At 38.9% G+C, this 24,276-nt stretch overlaps 3 protein-coding genes across 4 annotated transcripts in view; 2 read left to right on the forward strand and 1 right to left on the reverse strand.

The window, feature by feature from the left end:
* The window catches only part of LOC137281894 (ras-related protein Rab6), a 51,213-nt gene extending 48,725 nt beyond the window's left edge, over positions 1-2,488 (reverse strand). For both annotated transcript variants that reach the window (XM_067813597.1, XM_067813596.1), the window contains exon 1: positions 2,288-2,488. In XM_067813597.1, coding sequence (XP_067669698.1) covers positions 2,288-2,357 — 70 coding nt within the window. In that variant the 5' untranslated portion in view covers positions 2,358-2,488. The remainder of the gene's footprint in view (positions 1-2,287) is intronic.
* Positions 2,489-2,937: 449 nt separating this feature from the next.
* LOC137282733 (ankyrin repeat domain-containing protein 50-like) lies at positions 2,938-16,344 on the forward strand. Its single transcript, XM_067814517.1, has 4 exons — positions 2,938-2,983; positions 9,706-10,310; positions 14,598-14,907; positions 15,797-16,344. Exons 2-4 carry the CDS (start codon positions 9,750-9,752, stop codon positions 16,261-16,263), a joined length of 1,338 nt encoding a protein of 445 aa, XP_067670618.1. The 5' UTR covers positions 2,938-2,983; positions 9,706-9,749; the 3' UTR covers positions 16,264-16,344.
* A 1,901-nt stretch (positions 16,345-18,245) lies between these two features.
* On the forward strand, positions 18,246-20,212 carry LOC137281153 (uncharacterized). The gene is made up of 2 exons (XM_067812279.1): positions 18,246-18,249; positions 19,083-20,212. Exons 1-2 carry the CDS (start codon positions 18,246-18,248, stop codon positions 20,210-20,212), a joined length of 1,134 nt encoding a protein of 377 aa, XP_067668380.1.
* The last annotated feature ends 4,064 nt before the right edge of the window (positions 20,213-24,276 follow it).

The raw sequence follows: 24,276 nt of genomic DNA on the forward strand, positions 1-24,276 counted from the left end.
CACCATGTATAGTGTAATAAAGCACACTTTCGCCCCGAACTATTATGCAAGTGTCCTCGTGCTTTAACTATAATAATTCAGGGCGAATGTGTGCTTTATTACACTATACATGGTGATAGAACTAACTGTATGGTGGTAGAATGAACTGTATTTCTTAATTCTAGTATAAGTTTAGATCATTACACCAAGCAGATACACTTGGGCAGCCACATCATTCCATGTCTTTATTCATAATAAATACAGATATGCTTTCTGCACTAGGTGTATACAAAATGTATGTTTCCTCTTAGTCTGTGCTGTATAGTCTGTTTGCAGTGAAAACATATCAATGTGAAATTAAAATTGCAGATCCTCATAATTTTACCATGCTAACTGAGCATTTAAATCTCATCGGTTAAAACTTGTTTACCAAATGATTATCGTTTCAAATTGCTTTATATATTTGCACTACAAGGAGGGTATGAAAATTAAATTAAATACTGCTCATCACGTACCACACATGCATTTGTCTCACCATTCTAACTAGTGTGCTTACCCCCTTGTAATACAAACCAAAAATAGCGATAGGAATCTATAATCGTTTGTTAGACAACTTTTAATGTAAGTTGAATAAAATTCCGAGATTTAAATGCGCAGTTGGCAAGGTAAATTTCTGAGGATTCACCATCTAAATTTAACTTTATCAGATTTACTTTTTTTGTTTAAAGTGAAATTCACTGGTATGTTTTCACTGCAAAGAGACTATAGAAAATTATTGGTAACAGACTCTTCTGTGTCTGGTTGAAGGAAACACTTGAAGGAATCTCATCCTCACTTCGATGTCAGATGCCATTCCAGTTAGCATGACTAGAAACACAAGTCTGTTTTGAACTGTTTAACACACTTCAGTTATAATATTCACAAATTTTGCAATAATAATCTGTCCTATCTACTGCCAAAAATTACAATTACCTTACAGCTGATCTTTGTGTGTCTGTTGTGTATGTGCTGTTTGTATGTGTTGTGAGTGTAATACTGTGTATGGAATTAGCTATGTCTGATGTACATTAATAGTTTAAATTGCAGTAAACTGGCTATAAACATTTATAATAAAGTTTATAATAGAATTCGTAGAAAGCAAACATTGCAAGGAATAAACAACGCAGAAACGTGGTCAAACAATAAAGACGTTGCCCATCCATATCAAGTGTCTTGTATTACCCAACCAACTTCTAAATGCCCACCAAACATCTCATACAAGTGTCACGACATGTATTAATATACAATATTTGCATGTCCTGAAATCCTTTGTGTCAACATTGACACTCAATGAAATGCTTAATCATCACATTTTAAGCATCTCACAAAAGGCATTCTTGTGATAAAGACTATCTCTAAGTGCCTGAAATGAGATTTGAAATTATACAAGACTGATTTATTTAATTATCTCATGCAAATCATTTCCATTTTCCTAAATATCACTTAGCTTTAAATATGTATCTTCATAGTGTGTCGGCATAATTATTTTCATCATATCTGTATCTCATCAAGACCACATCAATGCAGTATCATATCTTTGATAATGAATGAATGTGTTCATGCATGTAGTTTTATGAATACATACTCAACATTTTTACTGAAGAAAGTTCAGTCTGACCCAGCAGGCTATAAAGGCTATTAAATACATAAAATTCCTAGACACCTAAGTACTGGTTGACCTAATTTAGTAGTCATGGTGAACTTGCATTGATCATGAATATTCAGTAACATTAAAATGTCTGAATTAAGATTGGCATTGGTAATTGCACCTGATAGTTTCACAAAACTGGATCATATGAGGTGTGTGGCTAAATTTTGACAATGATTCATGCAAAGTGTAGGACACTTGTGTGACATGGCAATACCAAGCTGTCAAAATATGTAATGATGCTTCTTAATACATTTCATCTCGTTTCACAAATTTTACACGAGGAATAATCAACAGAATAAAATGTGTATGGAAACAGATACAAACATTGGTATAAAATGCATCAACATTGAATATACGAAAAAGGGAGGGGCTATTTATTGGCATTTCAAAGAAGGATCAAACACGATAAATATTGAACGAAATAAGCCATTTTACACAGGAATGTCTACTGATTCACCGCCATTCACCAACGGTATTTGATGTCCACATATAATCTGTTGTAGATATGTTACTAAAACAATAATATTATATGAAAGTGTGGTTGAAATAAATTATCAAGATCATGATTTTTTTACGTGTTGTAACCAGTGACGTGATTCAGGCGATGCCAAGACTTACCACTCTGTTCACCGAGGAAAACTAGCTTGAATTTCCGAAGGGGATTACCAAATTCGCCTGAGGAACTCATCTTTTCCTCCCCAAGTTTGACAAAGATGAGAAAAGTTAATCTTTTATGGTGGGGAGACACCTGTGTGAAAGAAATACCGATATACACCAATATACCGTAAACCCGTCGCCACGTTCGGAGCCTCGCTTTCGGTTACTGCCGGATACAATTAACCCCACAACTCCTTCAACTACAAAGTATTGTTATGGTCATCTATAGATCCTAAATTATACACAAGTTTTATTTAACCTTTCGTGAGACTACATCTAGCTATTAAGTTCCGTTTCAAACAAATTAGCGTCATATATGATCTTTCACCGTTTTATTCAAATGAACATTATGCTTGTTAAGGATCAGATGCATGCTAGTTCATTCGGAGAATCCTCCTGTTAGAGAGAAACACGGATTCTTTACTTATCATACTGGTTTAAGTGATATGAATGACTGACATTTGATGCGTTTCATGGGTTCATACAAAATAATTTTCTCCCACATATTACTAATCTATTAGTTGTAAGGAAAGTATGTGAATAACATCGCGCACCTGCGCATACAGGCGGAAGTGTTGCACTTGCTTGCTCCCGATTGGTCCATTATTTTCGGCTGTCTGCTACGGAATATTTGCGAGGAATGCAGAGACTGACAACGTAGGTATTGCTAGTCTACACTGTGTTGTCGGTTAATTTATTTCACCATGGACGGTTGCATCGAAGGCGTCACAACGCAACTAGTTGAAATGTTAATGACTGTCTTAGTAAATCCGAAAACTGTCAATGTTGGAAATGTTTACCAAAATGGAAAATGTTCACATGACTTATCGATAGGCTAGCCTTGACCAATGTTTGTGACATGTTTAGCTGAGCTCTTGGTTGCAAAATACTAGTAGTTTGTTTCAAGCGGGACTTGCACCTTAGATCTATGTTTGTTTTGAGAATCAAGTGTGTTTGAGGCGTTAATGAATAGCTCCACGAGAGCATAATTAAACGGGGCAGGTCAGTTCAAGGGTGTTTTTTCTGTTTTGTTTTTGTTTTGTTTATCAATATAAGTAATTTAGCCTTGGTGGAACAGGGAAGCGACATAGTACAGAAAGGTAGACCATTGTGCAACACTATCATGAGTTGTATTTTGCTGTTGTAGGGTTGTTTAGGATTAGTTTTGCTTAATGAAACAAAAGGAATATATGCATTTGCATGATTTTGGGAAAGCCTACTCAAAACGGACAATATTTTAAGATGGTCAAAAAATTGTGCGCAATAGTTTCCAAAGAGTCCCTGACCGAAACCAAACGTTTATGAAGCTATCCCGCTAATCACAAAAAGGAGATGTCCCTCAGCATATGCTTTGTTGTTTTAAAGATATAATGAGAACACATCAGATTGAACTGAAAGTAAATTGAAGGGCACCTAACCACTTTCATCTTCAGTTATTCATTTACCATGGTAACTGTACAATATGTTGACTGCCCAACAATAGATGATGACTGTCCATACAACTCAGGTAGGAGGTCTCACCTTGTACTAAGCTGTCACTTATATTACTGTACATACATGGATTTATTGAGACCGGGAGTTCACCAGTTGTTTCAAAGGCATTTAGAAGTTGGAGGAATCAAACTAAAAGTGCTTTATGGTTCAACTTCTTTATTATACAAAGTCACTGTCACTGTGACCTTGTATAATAAAGAAGTTGAACCATAAAGCACTTTCAGTTCGGGAGTTCACCTGCCAATATTTGGAGCATACAGCAGTTCAAATTCTCTTAATTTAAGTTTTTCACTTCGCAGTTTCAATGAATTTTATCTACAACAGAACAAAGTATGTATGCTTTGTATTCCTTGGAATCCTTGGGAAATTCCTGTTGTTCTACTTGAACCATGTAATTGATTATAGATAATTATTATATTTTATGATGTTGATGATGCAGAATACATGGTTTCAAGAAATAGTAAAGGTCCGAATGCTCAATAACCACCTGATAGAGTGTAAATGAGAGTCGTGTTTAACATTTTCTTACCTGCCAAGGGTGTTGGGGTAGTTTAGTGGTAAAAGCGTTCAAGATATTGTCTAGGTTTTGTCATCAATCACCATTTATTTTCACAAGGCAATCTTAAAGGTCACATGCAACGTAAAACACAACTTTGCAGATTGTGATACCTTTCAGTGTGCACTTGCTGAAACAAGTCATCAAAAATGCCAATTCAACCTATAAAGTTGAAAAAAAATGCAATGAGAAAGAGCCTATGAAATCAGAGTTCAAACGATTTTCTAATTTTCCCCCAGCACTGGGGGAAAAAGTGGTTGCAACAGCTATGTACAGTGAATAGGTTTGCGGAACTCGAACAGTATACCTGTGCGGAGTATGATGTCATGGGCAGTAGTCTAATCTTGGTTGTGTACACAAACAAGTAAATAATCTACTCGTTACACAACTCATTACTCTTTGGAAACTGAATGTCTGGTTTATTGACACTTACATGTATGCCTGTCTGTCTGCTAATGACAATATGCAATGCACAACTTCAGTCACCGAATATATGCAGTAAACACCTATCAGGTTTATACGCCATAAACAAAGACCCGGCTAAACGTATCGGCAAATGAACCAGTGGCCAATGAAAAAGCTGTGTTACACTTGAGTGCACACCCACCGGCTCTGAGTGGGTTTGGTATCATGGCTTCTTCATTTCGACTGAGGTAAACCCAGGTACAAAATATTGCACTTTTGATTTGCGATTATATGCTTATAATTTTGTATATTTGTTTTTCTTAATCAGCAGTTCATTTTGTATATCACAAATAAGTGATAGCTATGTTTTAGTTATGTTTGATTTTTTGGTTGCATGTGACCTTTGAATAGCCAAGATTTTCACATAAATAATCTGTACTCCTCACAGAGAGTTAAGCAAGACAAATATTTAGTCTCATTAAATTTTCATTTATTGAAATTGCACATGATGGAATGATGCAATATAAAGGTGAAACATTTGTACACACAATTAACAAAATGAAATAAAATGGTATTGAGTAATGACAAACTTACAAATCATCAAAAGCATGTACCAGTGAAACAGAAGTGCAAAACGTGCTGTACTGATGGAGCAAAGTGTTAACATTAAAATTCAAGTCAGTTTTAGGCAGTGTTCAGTAACGCATATGATATGACCATCATGAGCACGAATGCAAGCTTCTACATGTCTTTGCACGGACCAAATGAGCCTTTAAAGTTGCTGTTGTGGAATGTTTTGCCATTCTCTCAGTAAAGCCTGCTTAAGTTCATCCGGACTCTAGGACTGAACATGGAGTTCATAAACAATAATATCCCAAGCATGTTCTGTGGGATTTAGATCAGGTGACCTTTCAGGCCAGTCCATATATGTGTTTTTTGTTTTGACATCATTACTACCCTCTCTCGAGCATTATCGTCCATAAAAATAAAGTTATAACCTGCTCGTTTTACCAGAGGAGTGATTACAATTTACAGGTAGATTTTAACTGATCTGAGACTACAAGTGTGAAATGTTTTGCACATTCATGCATGTTGTTTCTGTGGGTGGTTGTGTTCAGGGGATGTTACTCTGCTGGCCATGAAAATTCCAAGTCCCGTGCCAGGATTTGAACTATGGAAATTCTGATCCAAAGTCGGACAGACACCTTGTCCACATGACAAGGTAAGGATGTCATCAGTGGGATGACTCCACGCCTTGCTACATACTCCTATGTCAGAAGAAGGCATGTCCCAGGCCGCACAGCAGGGTAGTGAAACTTACTTTGCTCAAAGTTGTTGGGCGCCAGTGTAGCGACCGTAACATTTCCAGGTCCCATATTGGGATTTGAACCATAGACCTGATCCGAAGTCAGATGCCTTGTCCACGTGACCAAAGTTGACAAGGTAAGGATGTCATCTGTAGGATGGCTCCACGCCGTGCTACATTATCAATACTATCAGATAAATCAGTTGACAGTCACTAAAGGTTATGTATTTATATGATATTTTAGTAACCTTTCATTAACATACTGGCCAGGTTACGTTTTTTGCGAAGAGTATACTTTACATTCAGAGGTGACATATTTATTTTGCAAAATCTTTATGATGAACATAGAAATATCAATAACACTGAGCATACACCTCAGATTTAATGTCAGAAAAATAATTGCACTATCAAGACTCATAACTATTGATAATCTCTGTATATTCTGCCTATAGAGTATGCAGTTAGATACAAGTTAACAGACAAAAGTGTACAAGTATCTTTCTCCTTCTTGAATCTGAAGTTGAGAGATGAAAGACTAGGATTTTTAGTTATGCCTTTGAAATGAAAAGAAATTCACATTTTGCAAATACATTTTCAATTAAATTTTGTTAAATAATTAATGCAGAGTAAATATATATAAAACAACAATTTAACCAAATGTGCAGCTATGTTAAGTTCTAAAGTTAAAGCTTTTTACAAATTCTGGTCAGCATGTCTCAATCTGTTCAAAGACTGATTTATTTTGTACTGTCATTGTTACTTGACTTGATCTCTACCCTGCATGTTGGAACATGTGCAACTGTGGTTTGAAAAATAGGGGAAAAAAAGTAAAAAACGTTTTCTTTTGATATATTATTTATTGTTATTTCACTGCCATGCATTCTTGACACTGTTTCCATAGCCATAACTATTTTCATATGATATAGCAACAAAACCAACAAGTGGGATATTATATATACTACCGACAGACAATAAGGGAAACAAGAAATTGAATGTAGATGACTTTGACTGTGACAGGGTCCGTTATCGTGGCGTATCTCCGAAAAGCAACATCCAATGACAATGGAATTTCGCATAATGCATGCCCAGCACGCGCTACACGTGCATACAGAAGTTAACTCCTGTAAATGTGCTGGAGAAGTCGCAATCACTAATGCAATAGAGATTGACACTTACTGACAGAAATGCCTCCGAGGCAGTATCTCGGTGAAGCAACAAAATGGAGAATTGTGGGGATGATAGAGGGGGGACATCATTATGTGAAGTTGCCCGGCAGATGGGTAAATCAAAATGTGTAATTTCACGCCTGTGGGATAAGTACCGTCAAATGGGTGGGGTTGCAACAAGACCTGGGCGTGGTAGACCAAAATCAATGACACCACGACAGGATCGTCTCATTACGTTAATTGCTCTATGCGATAGGTTTAAATCGGCCCCTGCCATCAATAGAGAATTCCGCACACTCACTGGAAGACGCATTTCAACCTCAACCGTTCAAAACCTGAAAGCAAGACGGCCATTTAAGGGTGTCACTCTTTCAGCTCACCATAAGCGCCAAAGATTGGCATGGGCTAGGCAGCATCAGGCATGGGCTATGCGCCACTGGCGTTACACCATGTTCTCTGATGAGTCAAGGTTTTGCCTACGATTCACAGATGGCAGAAAACGTTGTTGGTGTCGGAGCGGGGAGCGATATGCCAGAGCAGCAATTCTTGACCATGATTGATATGGAGCTGGTAGTGTCATGGTTTGGGGTGGGATTACACATGACAGACGATCAGATTTGGTCATCATTAACGGAGCCATGACTGGTCAGCGATACGTTGACCAAATATTGCGTCCTCTTGTGGCTCCATTGGCTAGAGCAATCGGCCGAAATTTTGTATTCCAAGATGATAATGCCAGACCACATCGGGCCTGAATTGTCTCCACTTATCTCCGACAAGAAGGTATCCAGACATTGGACTGGCCCTCTAAGTCCCCAGACCCGTCCCCAATTGAACATCTCTGGGACGTTCTTGGTCGAAGGGTGTACGCCAGGGACCCAGGACCCGCCAACCTGGCCCAGCTTGGTGCAGCTCTCCAAGAGGAATGGCAGGCAATACCACGGGCAACCATCCGGAAATTGATTAACTGCATGCCATCAAGGTGCCGTGAATGTGTTGCCCAACATGGTGGACACACGAGATATTGAACTTGTCGCCTAAAATTGATTTAGTGGATATTTAAAGCAGTTTCAAATTCGCTATTATTTCATTAGTTCCCTTATTTCTTGTCAGTAGTATATTATCAGTGCAGGAAAGACAGTCCGTCCCAATGTCTGAGACGGTAGAATTTTGTGGAGGACGAGTTAAAAAAATCTAGTCTGTCCTCATGTCGAGTCAGTTTTAGCAAACCAATGACACAACTGGCAAGGATGCAGATTCAGACTATGACTATTGAAGACTTGTCTGAAGACTAGTTCCTTAATGTTGTAACCAGATGATTTCACTAGCAGAGATTTAACAGTCCAAACTGTGTGTGTGCATATTAAACGATAAGCTTAAAATGAAACAAACCAGTTTTAAGTCTTGAAATGGTGTTTTATTTATATTTGGAGGGTAGATTTTGGCAGGACTGGTAAATAATTTGACCAGCCAGTCCTGTGGGTAGACTAGATTTTCTACATTTTTCCTTCACAGATATTACATATTAAATGTTCACAACATTTTTGGCCAGACAGATGCAATTTAAACTGACTACATTTATGTGCATTGCTCTATTGAATAAATATTATTGTGCATTTTTTTATGAAATTTTGGAAATAATCACTGGCAACATTGAGTTTATAAGAGACAAGCTGATCAGATAGGCGGGCTTTGTCACTTGATGTGTCATTGTACCTTGACAATCTAGATCCTTGCTCATCACTTGATTGTCTGGTCCATTTACAGGCCTCTTTAGTGAGTTTGGTTTTACGCCGCTTTTAGCAATATTCCAGAGATATCACGGCGGGGGACACTAGAAAATGGGCTTCAACTGGCCTCTTGACAGGGTATTTACTGTTAAGTATGGCATTAAACATACTCCTTAAAATCATTGTGGACAATTTCTGTTACCATTTTTCAGCTTCTGTTGTGTTGCAATGTTCAGAGACAGACTTCACGTATTTTGAAAACTTTGTTTGTCATAATACTATCAATGTTTACAGAAAAAACAATAAGAACCTAACTGAGCTTGATCTTTGCTCTGAGATGATCATGATTCCAGTGCTTGAATGAAGTCTTGGGTTTGTTGCCCACGGGTTTCCACAGAGGGAACTTACTGCTAAGGTGATTGTAATTCCCATACTTGAGCATAGACACAAGGCAGTTACACTACACCGCTATAGTTACCTTGTTCTTATAATATTGTGTGGTCTCTGTTAGCACTAAGATAATTGTAACTCCCATATGCTAAGACGTAGTGGTGAATCGTTTTAAGAACAGTGCCTAGATTTTCAAAGCTCTCTTAGCACTAAGAAGTGCTATACATTAACTTTAACTTACGACTGTCTTAGCACTAAGGGAGCTTAAAAAATCTAGGCCCAGGATCTTAATGAAACTAATAATAATTCAGTATGTTTGTTCTACTTTACAGACAACAAAACAGCATCATCGTTGGTCTCTGAAAAATCTGTCACGATGATGTTTGAAGCGCCTGATTCTCGTCTGTACTATGTTGTAGAAGAAAATGATCTGGTGAAACTACAGGGTCTCATTGATGAGGGCAGAAATTTAGACGAGTTTTATTTTGATGATCAAAACATCAGCACAAAGTCACTTCTACATGTAGCCTGCGAAAAGGGAAGATATGATTGTGTGAAACTCTTGATTGACAACAAAGCTTCCATGTTTGTGCGAGATAAATGGGGACAATCTCCACTTATGTACTCAGTTGCTTCCAGACATGCTGATGTTGCAGAACTATTGTTGAAGAAGAATCGTGATATTATCGATGATTCAGACAGTCATGGGAAGTCAGCTTTGCACTCGGCAGCTGAGATTGGGTATGTTGAAGGCATCAGAGTGTTGCTGAAGTATGGAGCCAATGTTAATCGACAGATGATGGATGGGAACACAGCCTTGAGCCGAGCCATCTGTGACAGAGACTTGGAAGACTGTGTAGAAACTGCCCGTGTGTTGATTGAAGGTGGGGCAGACTTGAACATACGAGACAGGAGATGTAAGAGGACAGCTTTGCAGGTGTGTTAAGTTCTGTTGAAGTTGGTGGATTGGTTGAAATAATAGTATTAATACAGTGCACGTATTTGTAGATGTAAGAGAAATGAATGAGATTTGAGCCGTGAATGTTTAGTTAAGCCTAATTAAGCATATACCTGGTATTAGGGGTAAGGCATGTGGTAGGTAGATTGTACTTTGTCAGACAAGTGTTTATTTTTAAACCTGCTGCACTGTCTCAAATACTGTCCAGATAAATGAATTTCCAGATATCTGAATCAGCTATACAGATTTTTAAAAACAGAACAACCCTCTATTGTGTATGCAGAAGATTATGCATGTGTTATGCCCGGTGAAAAAGTACATGGTATTCATTCATTGATTTCATGTAAAGAAGTAGGCCATGAGAAACCTGGTCAGTATAAATGTGGAAGCTGAGACTAAATTGGTATTAATTTCTATGTTTACTCTACGTATGTCAGGCTAGAGATTGTGACCGGAGTCGCTACTGTTCACCGCTATCTCTACCATCAGAAGCTCAGATCTGATCCTCCTAGTATAAATTGCAATTCTACACTTGTGTAAGCAAGTGAATATTTAGAAAAGCAGAATTAATTTTCATATATTGTAGAATTATATACATAAAGCAATGTGTCACAGTAGGGAGTTTTGTGATATAAATGTCACTGTTTTGACGAGTAACTGACTGGTGTAATTGTTCACTGTGTCCTCACCAAGTCAATTCCTTACCTACTATTTCCCACCTAGACAGTACCATACCCTAAGATATATCTGGCCGGTCATTTACCCATCATAGGCTTTAAGCATCATAGTGTGTGGTTTTCTGAGAAACACCTTTGGTCCAGAGCAGGTGGTTGATGTGCGCAAAGATTGTTTTTCATCACTGCAGCATGTAGATATCAACAGTCTTATAAGAAATTCACCCTCATCCAGGCTTCAAGAATCTCTACAGAGATCACAGTTTCTACCATGACATATAAATAAGTATATTTGTATCACTTTGGTACAACTGATCACTATTGCCCAATTTTATATCATACATAGATTTCAGCTTCCTCAATATCTCAAGAGTGTTCGTTCCAACAAGTCTCCTCTAAACCCTAATTTTACCTCCCTTTGCTCACAGAAGCCAATCAGCTAAGCCGCCATTGCAACCAATCTTGCAAGTGTCAACAGATTGTGGGCGCAGCTGCAAGGGCTTGTCCGCAAATGGAACTTAAATTTGAGGAAAATCATACAAATTGACATTTTCGAAACTTTAAAAAAATATATGCAAGAATGCCTTTTTAGTAACCGCTTTCAGAGAACCTGTGCATGGTTTGTGTTTACCAAATTTAATAGGTTAGATAATTTAAGAAGCAAAAGCTAGTTGTGATTCATGCGCTCATTTTCCCAGTAGATGGGCTGACCCATAAAGGTGCATTTAGGTTCTAGTGAAGACTTATTGAAACGTACACCCCAGAGATATTGAGGATGAGACCTCAGTTGCCATTGAGATTTTCCCTAGACCATGCTATTTCTATCAAAAAAAGCTCCATTATTTAGGAATAAGATAGATTGGCATCAACAAAGTATGACGTGTAAGATATATTTTTCCATTATGTCAACTGACATTTCAACAGTATCAGTCTTCCTCCAGTATATGTTTCAGATTTAATTAGATTTTAACATGATTTTATGTCACCACACTACCAATAAGGCATTCTGAGAGTTGGTTTCATGGGTAACAATTTAATTTAATCTTGTGGCCCATTGTTTTGAATGCTGCCATTTGCTGTGCAGAGTTACCTCCCTTGAGTGTGTGAGCCTGGTCCTGGGACGAAATCCCACTTTGCCATGATAGTGTTTCTGGGTTTATCTGCCCCATCATCATGCATGTGGGTTTTGATAATAATCAGTTTTCTTGTGTTTTGTTTATGATACTGCTATTCCTGGAGACTTCTCTTGTCCCACTTAAGATTTGACAGCTGTTATTATAAGAGCTCTGATCTTTCAAGTTAATGATATCATGTAATCCAAACACTTGTTTTGTAAGAAACTTTGATGTAGATTTTTTACTTTCTCTCTTCATTTTGGAAAGAGAATGCACATGATATTTGTTTTTGGTAACCATCAAAATTACAAGAGTAGTATTTTTAATAAAGGCATGAAGTTAAGAATATCAACTTTTCTATTTTGAGAAACACAATGTTTTGGAATGTGTTGCTACTCCTCTGTTAGGTGGATGTGTAAGTACTTATATACATCTATTAAATGTAAGTAAATATACATAAGTTTTTAAAAAGAAAGAAGCTAAATCTATAATTTTATAAATTGTATTTATGTGTATCTGTTCAATATGCCATTCAAAGTTTATTTTCATTTGAAAAATACAAGATTTAATTCAGTCCCAGTTTCACATTTTACATATTTTGTCTATTGCTGTGCAGTTTGCCCCCTTTGATGGTGAATTTAATTAACACAGTCTCTCTACTCTGAGCAAGTGTAGACTTGTAATTGTGAAGGTCCAGGATAGAATAGGCCTTCAGCAATCCATGCTTGCCAAAAAAGGTGACTATGTTTGTTGTAAGAGGCGACTAGCAGGATCGGGTGGTAAGGCTCGCTGACTTGGTTGACACACAGATCGATGCTCATGCTGTTGATTACTGGATTGTTTGGTCCAGACTCGATTATTTACGGACCGCCACCATATAGCTGGAATATTGCTGAGTGCAGCATAAAACTAAACACCCTCACTGAACAAGTGTAGTCATTCCACATTGGCACAGTATCCCTCCCATCTTTGTGGTAGGCTTTGTAACAAATGTCACACATTTCAGGGTGTAAAAAGAATTAAGTCTGAACAAATAACACAGTAATAATTTGGGTATGACATACCATGGACAAGTGTGTAACCAAATAGACGTGCATTCTATTCTTGTTCACTCACATATACTCAAGAAAACGTATGTTGAAAAAACTATTACACACAGACTACAGCAGCATGTCTGGCATATAGAAAGTCTATTCTACTAACAAGAACTAATTGGTTGCATGTTTTGTGTTTCAGATATCTAAATCTCCACTGCCATACATGCTGTCAGTCATCTTCATCATCACCCATCTAGTAACCTGTGTGTAGTCATGGTAACATATGCAGCATTGCTTTCAACTGCAGTGGTGCATGCCTGATGCATTGTTGAACTCTAGGGAGGTGTCATAAGCGTGTAACAAAACACAATTTTCCTGAGGTTTGTAAACGTTCATCATGCTTATTATGTTTCTCTCCTGTTTTTATATAAGTTTATGTGAGATTGTAAGTAAAGTATGCTGCAGTTAAGTCAATGAATGTCTCTGTAACCTTAACCCAGTTTTGAAAACATTTCATGTACACATGCAAGAAGTGCATGCAAGTCAGTGCATGAACCGTCTTGTCTCAACCCCCTTCTCTCATGCAGCTTGATCCCTTCATTTCCAACCCTGATGTTTTATTTCTGCATCAGTCTTTAATTTGATATAGAACAGTTGAAGATTTTGCTCTATAATACATTGACCTATGCAGTCTGTCATAGAAACATGCTACATAATCTTTATGTGTACTTAAGGCATGTGAAAAAGGGATCCACAAAACAATTGATCTTTGAAGACAATGAGTACCACTAATGTCAGTTTACCATTCTACACTACTAATCCATCTGATTTAGTGATTTGCTGTTTTGGGGGCTGGCTTAATGTCACCAAACTGTATACTCAGTATTTATTTGCATTTTTCGACTGTTTTACAGATATATGTCACATTTTGTCATAGATATCACAGACACTGGGTAATGAATATGAATGTTGGGTAATGAATACACTAACAAGTCAGCAGCTGGTGTGTCATTTATTATGTTCATTAAAACAAAAACAAAATATATTTCTGGGCATGTTTTGACTATTTTGATAGGGTTAATATATCACAACTACCAGTAATCACATTAGTGTCAATTTAAAAATACCAGCATAGAGGTGTTGACAAAGAGATGCAGTCTAATTCACCAAAGTCGAGGACTCCACATTACTAGTATACTGCAATACATTTTCCAAGGAGTAAATATTTACCTGTGTACCTGAATGTTGGGTATTGACATGTGACACGTTTACATATCATCTCTAGGGTTTAATTCTGGGACAAGGGACACAAACGAATATTGAGAAATGGTTCATACTGGAAATAGTCAAAACCTTATATTTTAAAATCTGATAAATATTGAAGGTTATATAGATATAAGAAAATTTCTTGATACTTTATGTCATCTGTTCTGTTCCCAGAATGCTGCAATTAGGCGGAACATCAAGGTGGTGGAGATGTTGCTTGAGAGTGGAGCTGACATGAATTCTCTTGATGGTACCGGCCGCACAGCTCTCACCAACGTGATGACTGAGTGGGTCAGAAACGTCCAAGGGGTGCCCTTCATTCCAGATGATGTCATGACGATCATTGTAATGATGATACAAGCTGGAGTCGACCTGAACCTCAACATATGCGAGTACTGCAATCCCATGTTGACTGCTGCAAACCTGAAAGCCGAGCCATTGCTAAGACTTTTCCTAACGAACGGTGCTGATGGAAATCTTACATGTGAGTAGCCCCTGTTAATTAAGAAATAGAGGTGTCTCTGCTCCCATGTATTGTGTAATAAAGTACAGTTTTGCTCTGAACTGTTACAGTCAAAGCCTCTTCGTACTTTGAAGTGATCCCTTAACTTGGTAACAGTATAGCAATTTGAGTATGCTTTAGGGTGTGGATAGGTCAGTGAAATATTTAGTGAAATATTCTGTGTGTCTCACTTAGATTGTGGCAACTCAATGTAAAAACATTGTCAATCATAACAAGACAAGTAAGTGACATTACATGATCACTTTAGGTCTGTACAGTTTACCTGTTAGGGAAATTACAAAGGGCAGGTTGTGTTCTCTGACAGGAGACATATCTAGGTTAGAATAGGGGATCAGTTTCCCATGCTTGTTGTAAGAGGCGACTAATGGGATCATGTGGTCAGGTTCGCTAACTTTGTTGCCACATGTCATTGTATCCCAGTTGCGTAGATTAATGTTCATGCTGTTGATCACTGGTCTGGACTCAATTATTTGCAGACCTCCATCATATTGTGAAATATTGCTGAAATGTTGCTGAATGCAGCATGAAACTAAAGTCATTCAATTGCTCACTACTGTGAATGACACACTCTGGCAGTACAATCAAGGTGTATCTATGCCAGCTGTAACAACACATGTATCTACAGTTAGAAAACACTGAGTGACACTGGATTGACTGCTTGCCACTACTCAGTATTATATGCACATTTGGTAGGGTTTTTTTTATGCAGCTTAGGCTGATGTTAGCCACATGCAATAACTTCATGGCACAAAACTCTCCAGACTTACTGTGGTAATATTCACACATATGTAGTTAGAAATGTGTTGGATTATGGTGAAATTGTATGGTGAAGCTGGTGTCTGTTTTTCAGCTGTAATGGGAGTATCCAGTCTCCTGATATCCACCAGCAAAAATGACATCCTGTCTTTGAAGACACTACTGGAGTGGAACGTCCGCACAGATATCCCTGGTCTGATCTACAAGCGACGTGAGAACAAGGAGTACACAGTCGATCCATTTGAGCTGGCAATAATGGAAGGGCATCTTGATATTGCCAAAATTCTTATTTCTGCAGGATACAAGAAATACCACAAACCATATTTGTTTGACAAGGCTCCACTGCCGAAGACACTTCAACAGAATCCAGAAATGTTTCACTGGCTTCTGACAAAGGCTTCTTGTCCAGATACCCTACTTAATTTGCTAATATTTTCTTGTCGGGCGTTGTTGGGTAAAAATGTTAAATTGGCTGTGAAGAAGCTGCCTGTCCCTGCGAGAATCAGAGGAATGATTGCCCTGGCAGAACTGTTGGATATTAAGGACAACTTCTCTTCATAGATCACAACTGACTGAGGTTGATTATTTATTGGTAGAGACACAGTAACTAAGGGCATCTACTAAACCAAGTGTTCCTGAAAACATGTCTTCTGTTGCTGTTTTTTGTGTTGCTCAGCGATATTCAATCTGGTCCATTTGGTAAAATCTCTCAAGGGCGATAAGTGGTACCTTCAGAAGAGACAGAGGTTGGTTGTGTTTTTATGATGGAACATAAAATCTGTGTTATCACAGCCAACTAATACAGCAGCTCTAAGTTTGAATGGATAAATGGAGATGAGTATCCCCTGGCCGCTTTCCTAAGAACTGTTCTCAATCAAGAGTGTTGTGGCTGTGTTTGAGATAGTCTTCTAAAGTGCAGTAAAATAAGAACGTCTGAAAGGTTGATATTTCAGGCAAAAAATCCTATTGTTGAGTCCTTGCGGTTGGAACGTATGTAGCTCAAAGATCCACCCTAGTTCTAGAGATCTTCTCTTTTTGGTGGTTTGTTCAGAGTCTGGATGCTCGCGATCCAGACTCCGAACGTTCATGCACTGGAAGACAATGTAAGTTTCAACCTGATGGTATCTTGGCACTACAGTTACAGCGTTTCATTGAGAATAACCTACAACTAATATTTACCAATCACATGTGGCACAAACATACTCTTCACATATGTAATGTATCTTAAGAACATCTGCCGTTGCTTTACATTAAGGTGATTCTGAAAGTAAATTACAAATCCAGGGACTTTTTAAAAATGTTTTAGGTCAAGACCAATTTTATTTCTTGTTTTATGGATCCTCCAGTCATACTTTTTCAAGAATAGGGGAAAACAATAATTTCTCTGCTTGAAAAATAAAATCCCTTTGTCAAGATACATGGGAGCATGACTTAGTTACGCAAGGCAGTTTTTTGGACACTAAAACTCTGTTATGTGTTCTTAGAGACTTGAAATTGAATTACCTAGCAATATTTGTGTTAAATATCAGTGCTTCGAGTGGATGTGACCTTGAAAAACAGTGCCTTTGAAAAATATATGTGGATTTTTGCTCTGACGGGGGATACATTTTTTCTCCTCCTGCCTTTAGGTAAAACTAGAAATGAAATTGGCCTGGCCAAAGATTGAGAGTCCAGAAATCAGTGGCTTGGATCATGCACTTCAGAAAATCGGCAGATTTGTCATTGTTTACAGAATTCTTTTAATCCTAAGGATCACATATTTTCTGAAATCAACTTTCCACAGATGACATCCTTACCTGGTCAGCTTTCTGATGAGGTTAACCCCTTTGGTCATACGGACAAGGCATCTTAGATCAAAAAGTCTGTGGTTGGAAACTCATCATGGCTTGAATGTATATAAAAATACACAAAAAACCCCCCACAGATCATGATAATGGTCGTAGATGATGTTTTGTAGACCAAAAGGGGGGATAATCAGTCATGTGTTAGTAGGTTCTTTTGGTAGGTTAGTTCTTTAGTTCCCTGTAGAAGAATCGATCACTGTCAAACATATTCAAAATACATTTCCATTGTGAATGTTAACTTTACAAACATTTACACCAAACTGAGTGAAAATGGAACCTCATATTTCCTAACTACAGTTGGCTTGGAGTTGCCTCGATTTCTGTGCTCCTGCTGAGTCAAACAATGAGCTCAGCTGAGTAGCTTAACAGTATTCAATCATGACCTGATTTGACATGTCCCCTAGCATGCCTGATGATCCCTGCCATCTGTAAATCTTCACTGAAACAGGCATTTGGACATCCTGTTTTGAAAAATATGAAGAAAGCACCACAAAGAATAGACTACATGCAAATATTGAAAATGTTCATGCAGTATCTTGATATTTATCAGGATCTTACAGTTGGTGTATTGACCATACCTGAAATTAGCCTGCAAGAGAACTTGTGCTAATATTCTGTCTTGCTTGGGGGTGGTGGGGTAGCCTTGTGGTTAAAATGTTTGCTTGTCTCGCTGAAGACCACCTGGGTTCAATTCCCCACATGGGTACAATGTGTGAAGCCTGTTCTTGTGTCACCTTGTGATATTTCTGGAATATTGCAAAACACAGTGTAAAACCAAACTCATTTACTCTGTCCTGCTGTCTTGCATTAATATGCCTTTCGTGAGTGGTTCTTGAAAATGTCTTCGTTGTATCAAGATATGAACTTGTCATAGTGTGCAAGGATCCTGATTGAAACATGGCATTCTAAAACATTTCTTCGTATTTGGCATAAATAATGTGGTCACATACAATGGTGATTTTTATGCAAATGAAGTGAATTTGAGGTGACAAGTGAACAACAAAGTATTTCATTAACACTGGCCAAGTCTGTGGCTGAAGCAGTGATTGTTGGAAAGTTTAAGCATAATTCAACGGTAACTTCCTTTGTGATGCTGGAGCCTGTACACCCGTCTCATTTGACGGACCTTGATGGACCACCTTCAAATACACCCTAACAAGTTTAAAGTTATAAAACTATCACTATTACTTGCAAACACCTTTCAACTTAGGTATATTTTCCTCTGAAAATTAAACGAATATGTGAATGAGAACATATGTCATATTTAGGATTTCACTTTCTTAGTAAAGTACAAATTCTAGTACTTTTTTCGGTTGAGTCCCATCCCATTCGAACCCGCACCCTCAGAGTCAGGCACCTAATCGCCAGCACACAAAGTCAGCCGCCTAGCCCGCTCAGCCACCGCGACTTACTAAGAAAGTGAAATCCTAAATATGACATATGTTGCATTTGACCACTTTCTAAATGGCATCGTGTAATCATATGTGAATGAGGTTTTCAGGGATAGAATTTAGACTTTCTTCGCTGTGTACACAGAACTGAAACCAGTGAGCAAGCCAACATCCTCACCATCATCAAGCCCTCGTCAAGCCCTCATCCTCACCATCATCAAGCCCTCGTCAAGCCCACATCCTCACCATCATCAAGCCCTCGTCAAGCCCTCATCCTCACCATCATCAAGCCCACATCCTCACCATCACCAAGCCCTCGTCAAGCCCTCATCCTACCATCATCAAGCCCACACCCTCACCATCATCAAGCCCTCATCAAGCCCTCGTCAAGCCCACATCCTCACCATCATCAAGCTCTCGTCAAGCCCTCATCCTCACCATTATCAAGCACCTCGTCAAGCCCACATCCTCACCATCATCAAGCCCTCGTCAAGCCCTCATCCTCACCATCATCAAGCCCACATCCTCACCATCATCAAGCCTTCGTCAAGCCCTCATCCTGCCATCATCAAGCCCACATCCTCACCATCATCAAGCCCTCGTCAAGCCCTCATCCTCACCATCATCAAGCCCACATCCTCACCAACATCAAGCCCTCGTCAAGCCCTCATGCTCACCATCATCAAGCCCTCGTCAAGCCCTCATCCTCACCATCATCAAGCCCACACCCTCACCATCATCAAGCCCTCATCAAGCCCTCGTCAAGCCCACATCCTCACCATCATCAAGCTCTCGTCAAGCCCTCATCCTCACCATTATCAAGCACCTCGTCAAGCCCACATCCTCACCATCATCAAGCCCTCGTCAAGCCCTCATCCTCACCATCATCAAGCCCACATCCTCACCATCATCAAGCCTTCGTCAAGCCCTCATCCTGCCATCATCAAGCCCACATCCTCACCATCATCAAGCCCTCGTCAAGCCCTCATCCTCACCATCATCAAGCCCACATCCTCACCATCATCAAGCCCTCGTCAAGCCCTCATGCTCACCATCATCAAGCCCTCGTCAAGCCCTCATCCTCACCATCATCAAGCCCACACCCTCACCATCATCAAACCCTCGTCAAGCCCTCATCCTCACCATCATCAAGCCCTCGTCAAGCCCACATCCTCACCATCATCAAGCCCTCGTCAAGCCCAACAACCTCACCATCATCATCACAAGACCGATACCACACTGAATGTGAGGGGGACGATGGGAGGAGTTTATTGAAACGTTTTGTTGGGAAACCTGTTCACAAAATGCAACCTGTCGTTATTGAAGAATACGGCCCTTGAGGCCGCTGACGTGGTAATAACGTTCCAACAGTCAGGCTAATGGTTTGTCTTTGGTTTGTATAGGCATTGGCTGAGAGAGAAACATCGACATGAAAACTAGTAAACGCAAGATGTATTCAATGAAAAGTCGCCTTTTTTACTTTCTATCTCTGGTTTGTATTTACATCAAATGTTCCTTTTGTGTGGAGCTATAAGTTACGTTTCACGATGTCCACTTGTAAATTGTATGATGGAAACGGGCTCTGCATCATGTAGAGAATCTTTGTTACCAGTTTTTACCATTACTTTATTTTGCCTTACCACACTAACTTCACCTTAGATAGATAATAGAATAATCCATCCCGAATGATAAAATAAAATAATTCTTATAATGATGTGATGATGTCAGTAAGACAAAGAACAATTGTAATCTGTATAGAAGTGCTATGCAAATAATCGATGAAAAACTGTTAATCACGTTAAAAAGTCATAAACAGCACGTGAGTATTTTAAAGTTCATCATCACAGGAAAAACATTCAGTCAATATGCAAGACGAATGAGGTTGAAGTGGAGTCGGTTGTCCTTGACGAAACTGATTTTTCAGTCTGCTACTAACCTATTTTCTGCCACCCGATAAACCCCCCAAGTGATGGAGCACTTCCAAAGTCGAGCTGGACAAGTAAATCCAAACAGCCAAATGTATTCAAAAGAAAGTGTCACTGACTTATTTTGACAAGAAGCAAACTTTTAACCACTTGTAAGAGGTAGTTTTTGTATGCTAATGGACGGTGTAGAGTACGCATTCATGGAAATCAATCAAACATCGAGTGAAACCTAAGATGTTACGACGACATATAATTTGCTTTCCAAACAATATTACAAGCAAATCGGTTCGTTTTAAATGCTCTGAAGGCAAATTTATTTTCTTCTTGACTCGATGATAAACAACATGGAAAAGAAGCAGAACATGCTGCAGCATAATATTATACTGTTCATAGTATTGCCACTGAACAGTCAAATCGTTTCAAAATATTATTAGTCAAAATTATTAGTTCGTTCTTCCAAGTAACGTTCAAGGTCACAACGCTTTGGCCCTAAGTCAGGTAAGCAAAGAGTCATTTTGATTTATGATGGCTTGTGTACAAAAATAAGGCATACAGGTTCGTCTTGGTGTCAACCATGTGGAGGTTCGACCTTGGTAAAAATACCCACAAAAAGACCATAATATTATTGTCATGAAGTTTTGTGGCCCCATCGGTATCACACCCATGCACCTTGGTTTACCTGAAGGGATAAACACCCAGGATCTGCCTTTAGGTGACGTCACACATTTTGCTGAGCCATTTTGATGTAGTCAGTGAGTGAGTTTGGTTTTACGCCGCACTCAGCAATATTCCAGCTTTGTGAGTGAGTGAGTGAGTTTAGTTTTTCGCCACACTCAGCAATATTCCAGCTATATGGCGGCGGTCTGTAAATGCTCGAGTCTATCCAGAGGATCCAGTGATCAATAGCATGAGTATCGATCTGCGCAATTGGGAACCGATGACATGTGTCAACCAAGTCAGCGAGCCTTACCACCCGATCCCGTTAGTCGTCATACGACAAGCATAGTCGCTTTATATGGCAGGCATATTCTATCCTACTCTACCCCTGACCTTCATGGGTCCGTTTTGATATAGCTCGAATGCTGCCTAAAACCGCGTTGACCCGCAAACGGCTTGAAAGTTATCAAAACTCCTACATACGGTCGGGACCTCTATATCAAACATGGCACCAATAACACCTCTAACGTGGATGTCGGTGCTTGTGGTAACAGCTTTTGCAGATGCGCTTCAGCCATTAACTATATGGCTGAAATATTGCTAATGTGAACTTTAGCTCACTCACTCACTTCCCAGTTACGACCAATGTTGTGAGAATGGTGTCGTTGCTTAAGGAAATGGAGTACGGTTCTGTTGAACGTAAATGGTGTGTAACGTGCTCTGCATGTGTAGGCTAAACATCTACAGGAAAATAATAGGTATATACGCCACATTCGATACAAAATGTGCTGAAATAGTGCATGTCTCTGAGTGCATCAATTGATATATGCAAGAACTCCTACTTCTTTCACAGAACCCCTGCATGGTTTATGTTGCCAAGTTTAATCGGTTAGGTGATTTGAAAAGCGAAAGTGACGAGTGCTTTGTTCGCTCAACTTCCCAACGTAGTCCCCTGATTGGATAAAAAGCCAGCCAAGGGAGGTAATAAATTTACCGGGCTGGGCCCTTATTCTCTAAACGTGCGTAGCCGTAAGAATTCTTAATTTTGATCGTAGTCAATGTGTTGGGACTGGATTTGAGAAGTTCGTAGTGCTACGAACAGTTCGAGAAAGCTAGCCTGAGCCGTAGATGCGTCCAGGGTATAGTGGAGACTTATCGTATCGTATACCCTGGAGATCTCGAGGATGCAGGACGATTTACATTTATTAATAAGGACCCAAACCCCAATTACTTTAATTAAAACTTCATATGTCACATACGCGAAATATGCACAACTTGATGTTGCCTCCATGTACTTATAAAGTCTTTGTTAGGTGAAGCAAACATTAGACAAATGATAGCTTTTGTCGTTATTATTTTAATTTTGATTATATTTTGTATATTTAGCTTTTACTAAGATTACATGTGATTCTGGAAATTGCCTCTTATCTCTGATTGTCCAGTAATTATTATTTCGTCATAAAACGAGTTCATCTTCCTTATAAAAATGTACAATTTTTAACCAAAATACGACAGAAAATATACGCTTATTGACAACTGTTCCGTTTCGGTAAACTGGCCAAAACATTCCGTTTGGGGCAACATCCATCGCCATGCAACCCTGTGGGTTGTACCACCACCCAATGTTCTTCAGTCGAGCACATCCGTTGACGTCGTTGTCATATGTTCCAAACCGAGCTCCATTCAAGTTCTTGGTTGAATCACCGGCACCTCCTAAACCGTCCAGAAAAATAGGGTTGTTGTAATGCTCCTCCCTTTCAACGTAATCCCAGTGCAGCGCATATCCCTCTGCTTCAGAGTCCACACGGACGTTTCTGTACCATAGCATATCGACTTCCCTGGGTAAATTCCACGTGCTGACACACATATCATACCTGCCCTGTTTTGTGAACAGATGCAACCTTTCCAGACCGATAAAGTAGAATGCCCCATCATACAACACACCTTGTTGTAGTGCCTGCCATGTATGAGTATAGTTAAAATTGGGTGCAAATCGTGTCACAGGAAAGGTGCCCCTTCCACAATACCATGCAAATATATTGTCCGATCCAAGAGGTTGAAAGATGTGAAAGCTGAATTCTTTTGGTGCCTCCACACAATCTGGAATGTGAGAAGATGGTTGTCGTTGACTCAAGACACAAAACCCACTTCTCATCACTGTTGTTACTTATCACACAGGTGAGACCCGTACGTTAAAAGGCCATATTTTATTGAAAATGGGATGTGTCATAGTATGAATTCATGAACTGATCTTATAAGTGTGGAATAATGCGTCAGTCTTTTCACCACAAGAGCAAGTTGTTCATTAATAATTATTAATCATTATTTATTAATCATTATTGCTTGATTATTAGTACAGTTTCAGATCTACATCAAGTCCTTTAAGATGGGAGTGTTTGATTCCAGTTGGCACTTGCACTCATGTTTTTGGGTAATCAACATTATACATATAATAAAACATACCTCGATAACGCCGTTGACAGTACCCTCCAGTAAAACCTTCGGCACAGTGACATGTTCTGTTTTGAGGAAAGAAAGTCGCACCATTCTCACAGGGGTTCACCTTTAGAGAAAGATACAGTGAGTGAGTTTAGCAATATTTCAGTCATATCGTGACTAGAACTAGTTCTAAATTCAAATTACACACATATAACATATAAAACCCTGTCAACGAAGGACAGTAACCTTGCTAGATGATCACAAAATGTTTGAAAACTAGCTGACGTATATCTTTAAAAGAAGAAAAGTACTTTTGGA

This window comes from Haliotis asinina, chromosome 4, assembly GCF_037392515.1.
Source record: "Haliotis asinina isolate JCU_RB_2024 chromosome 4, JCU_Hal_asi_v2, whole genome shotgun sequence".
In the NCBI taxonomy this organism is placed as follows: domain Eukaryota; kingdom Metazoa; phylum Mollusca; class Gastropoda; order Lepetellida; family Haliotidae; genus Haliotis; species Haliotis asinina.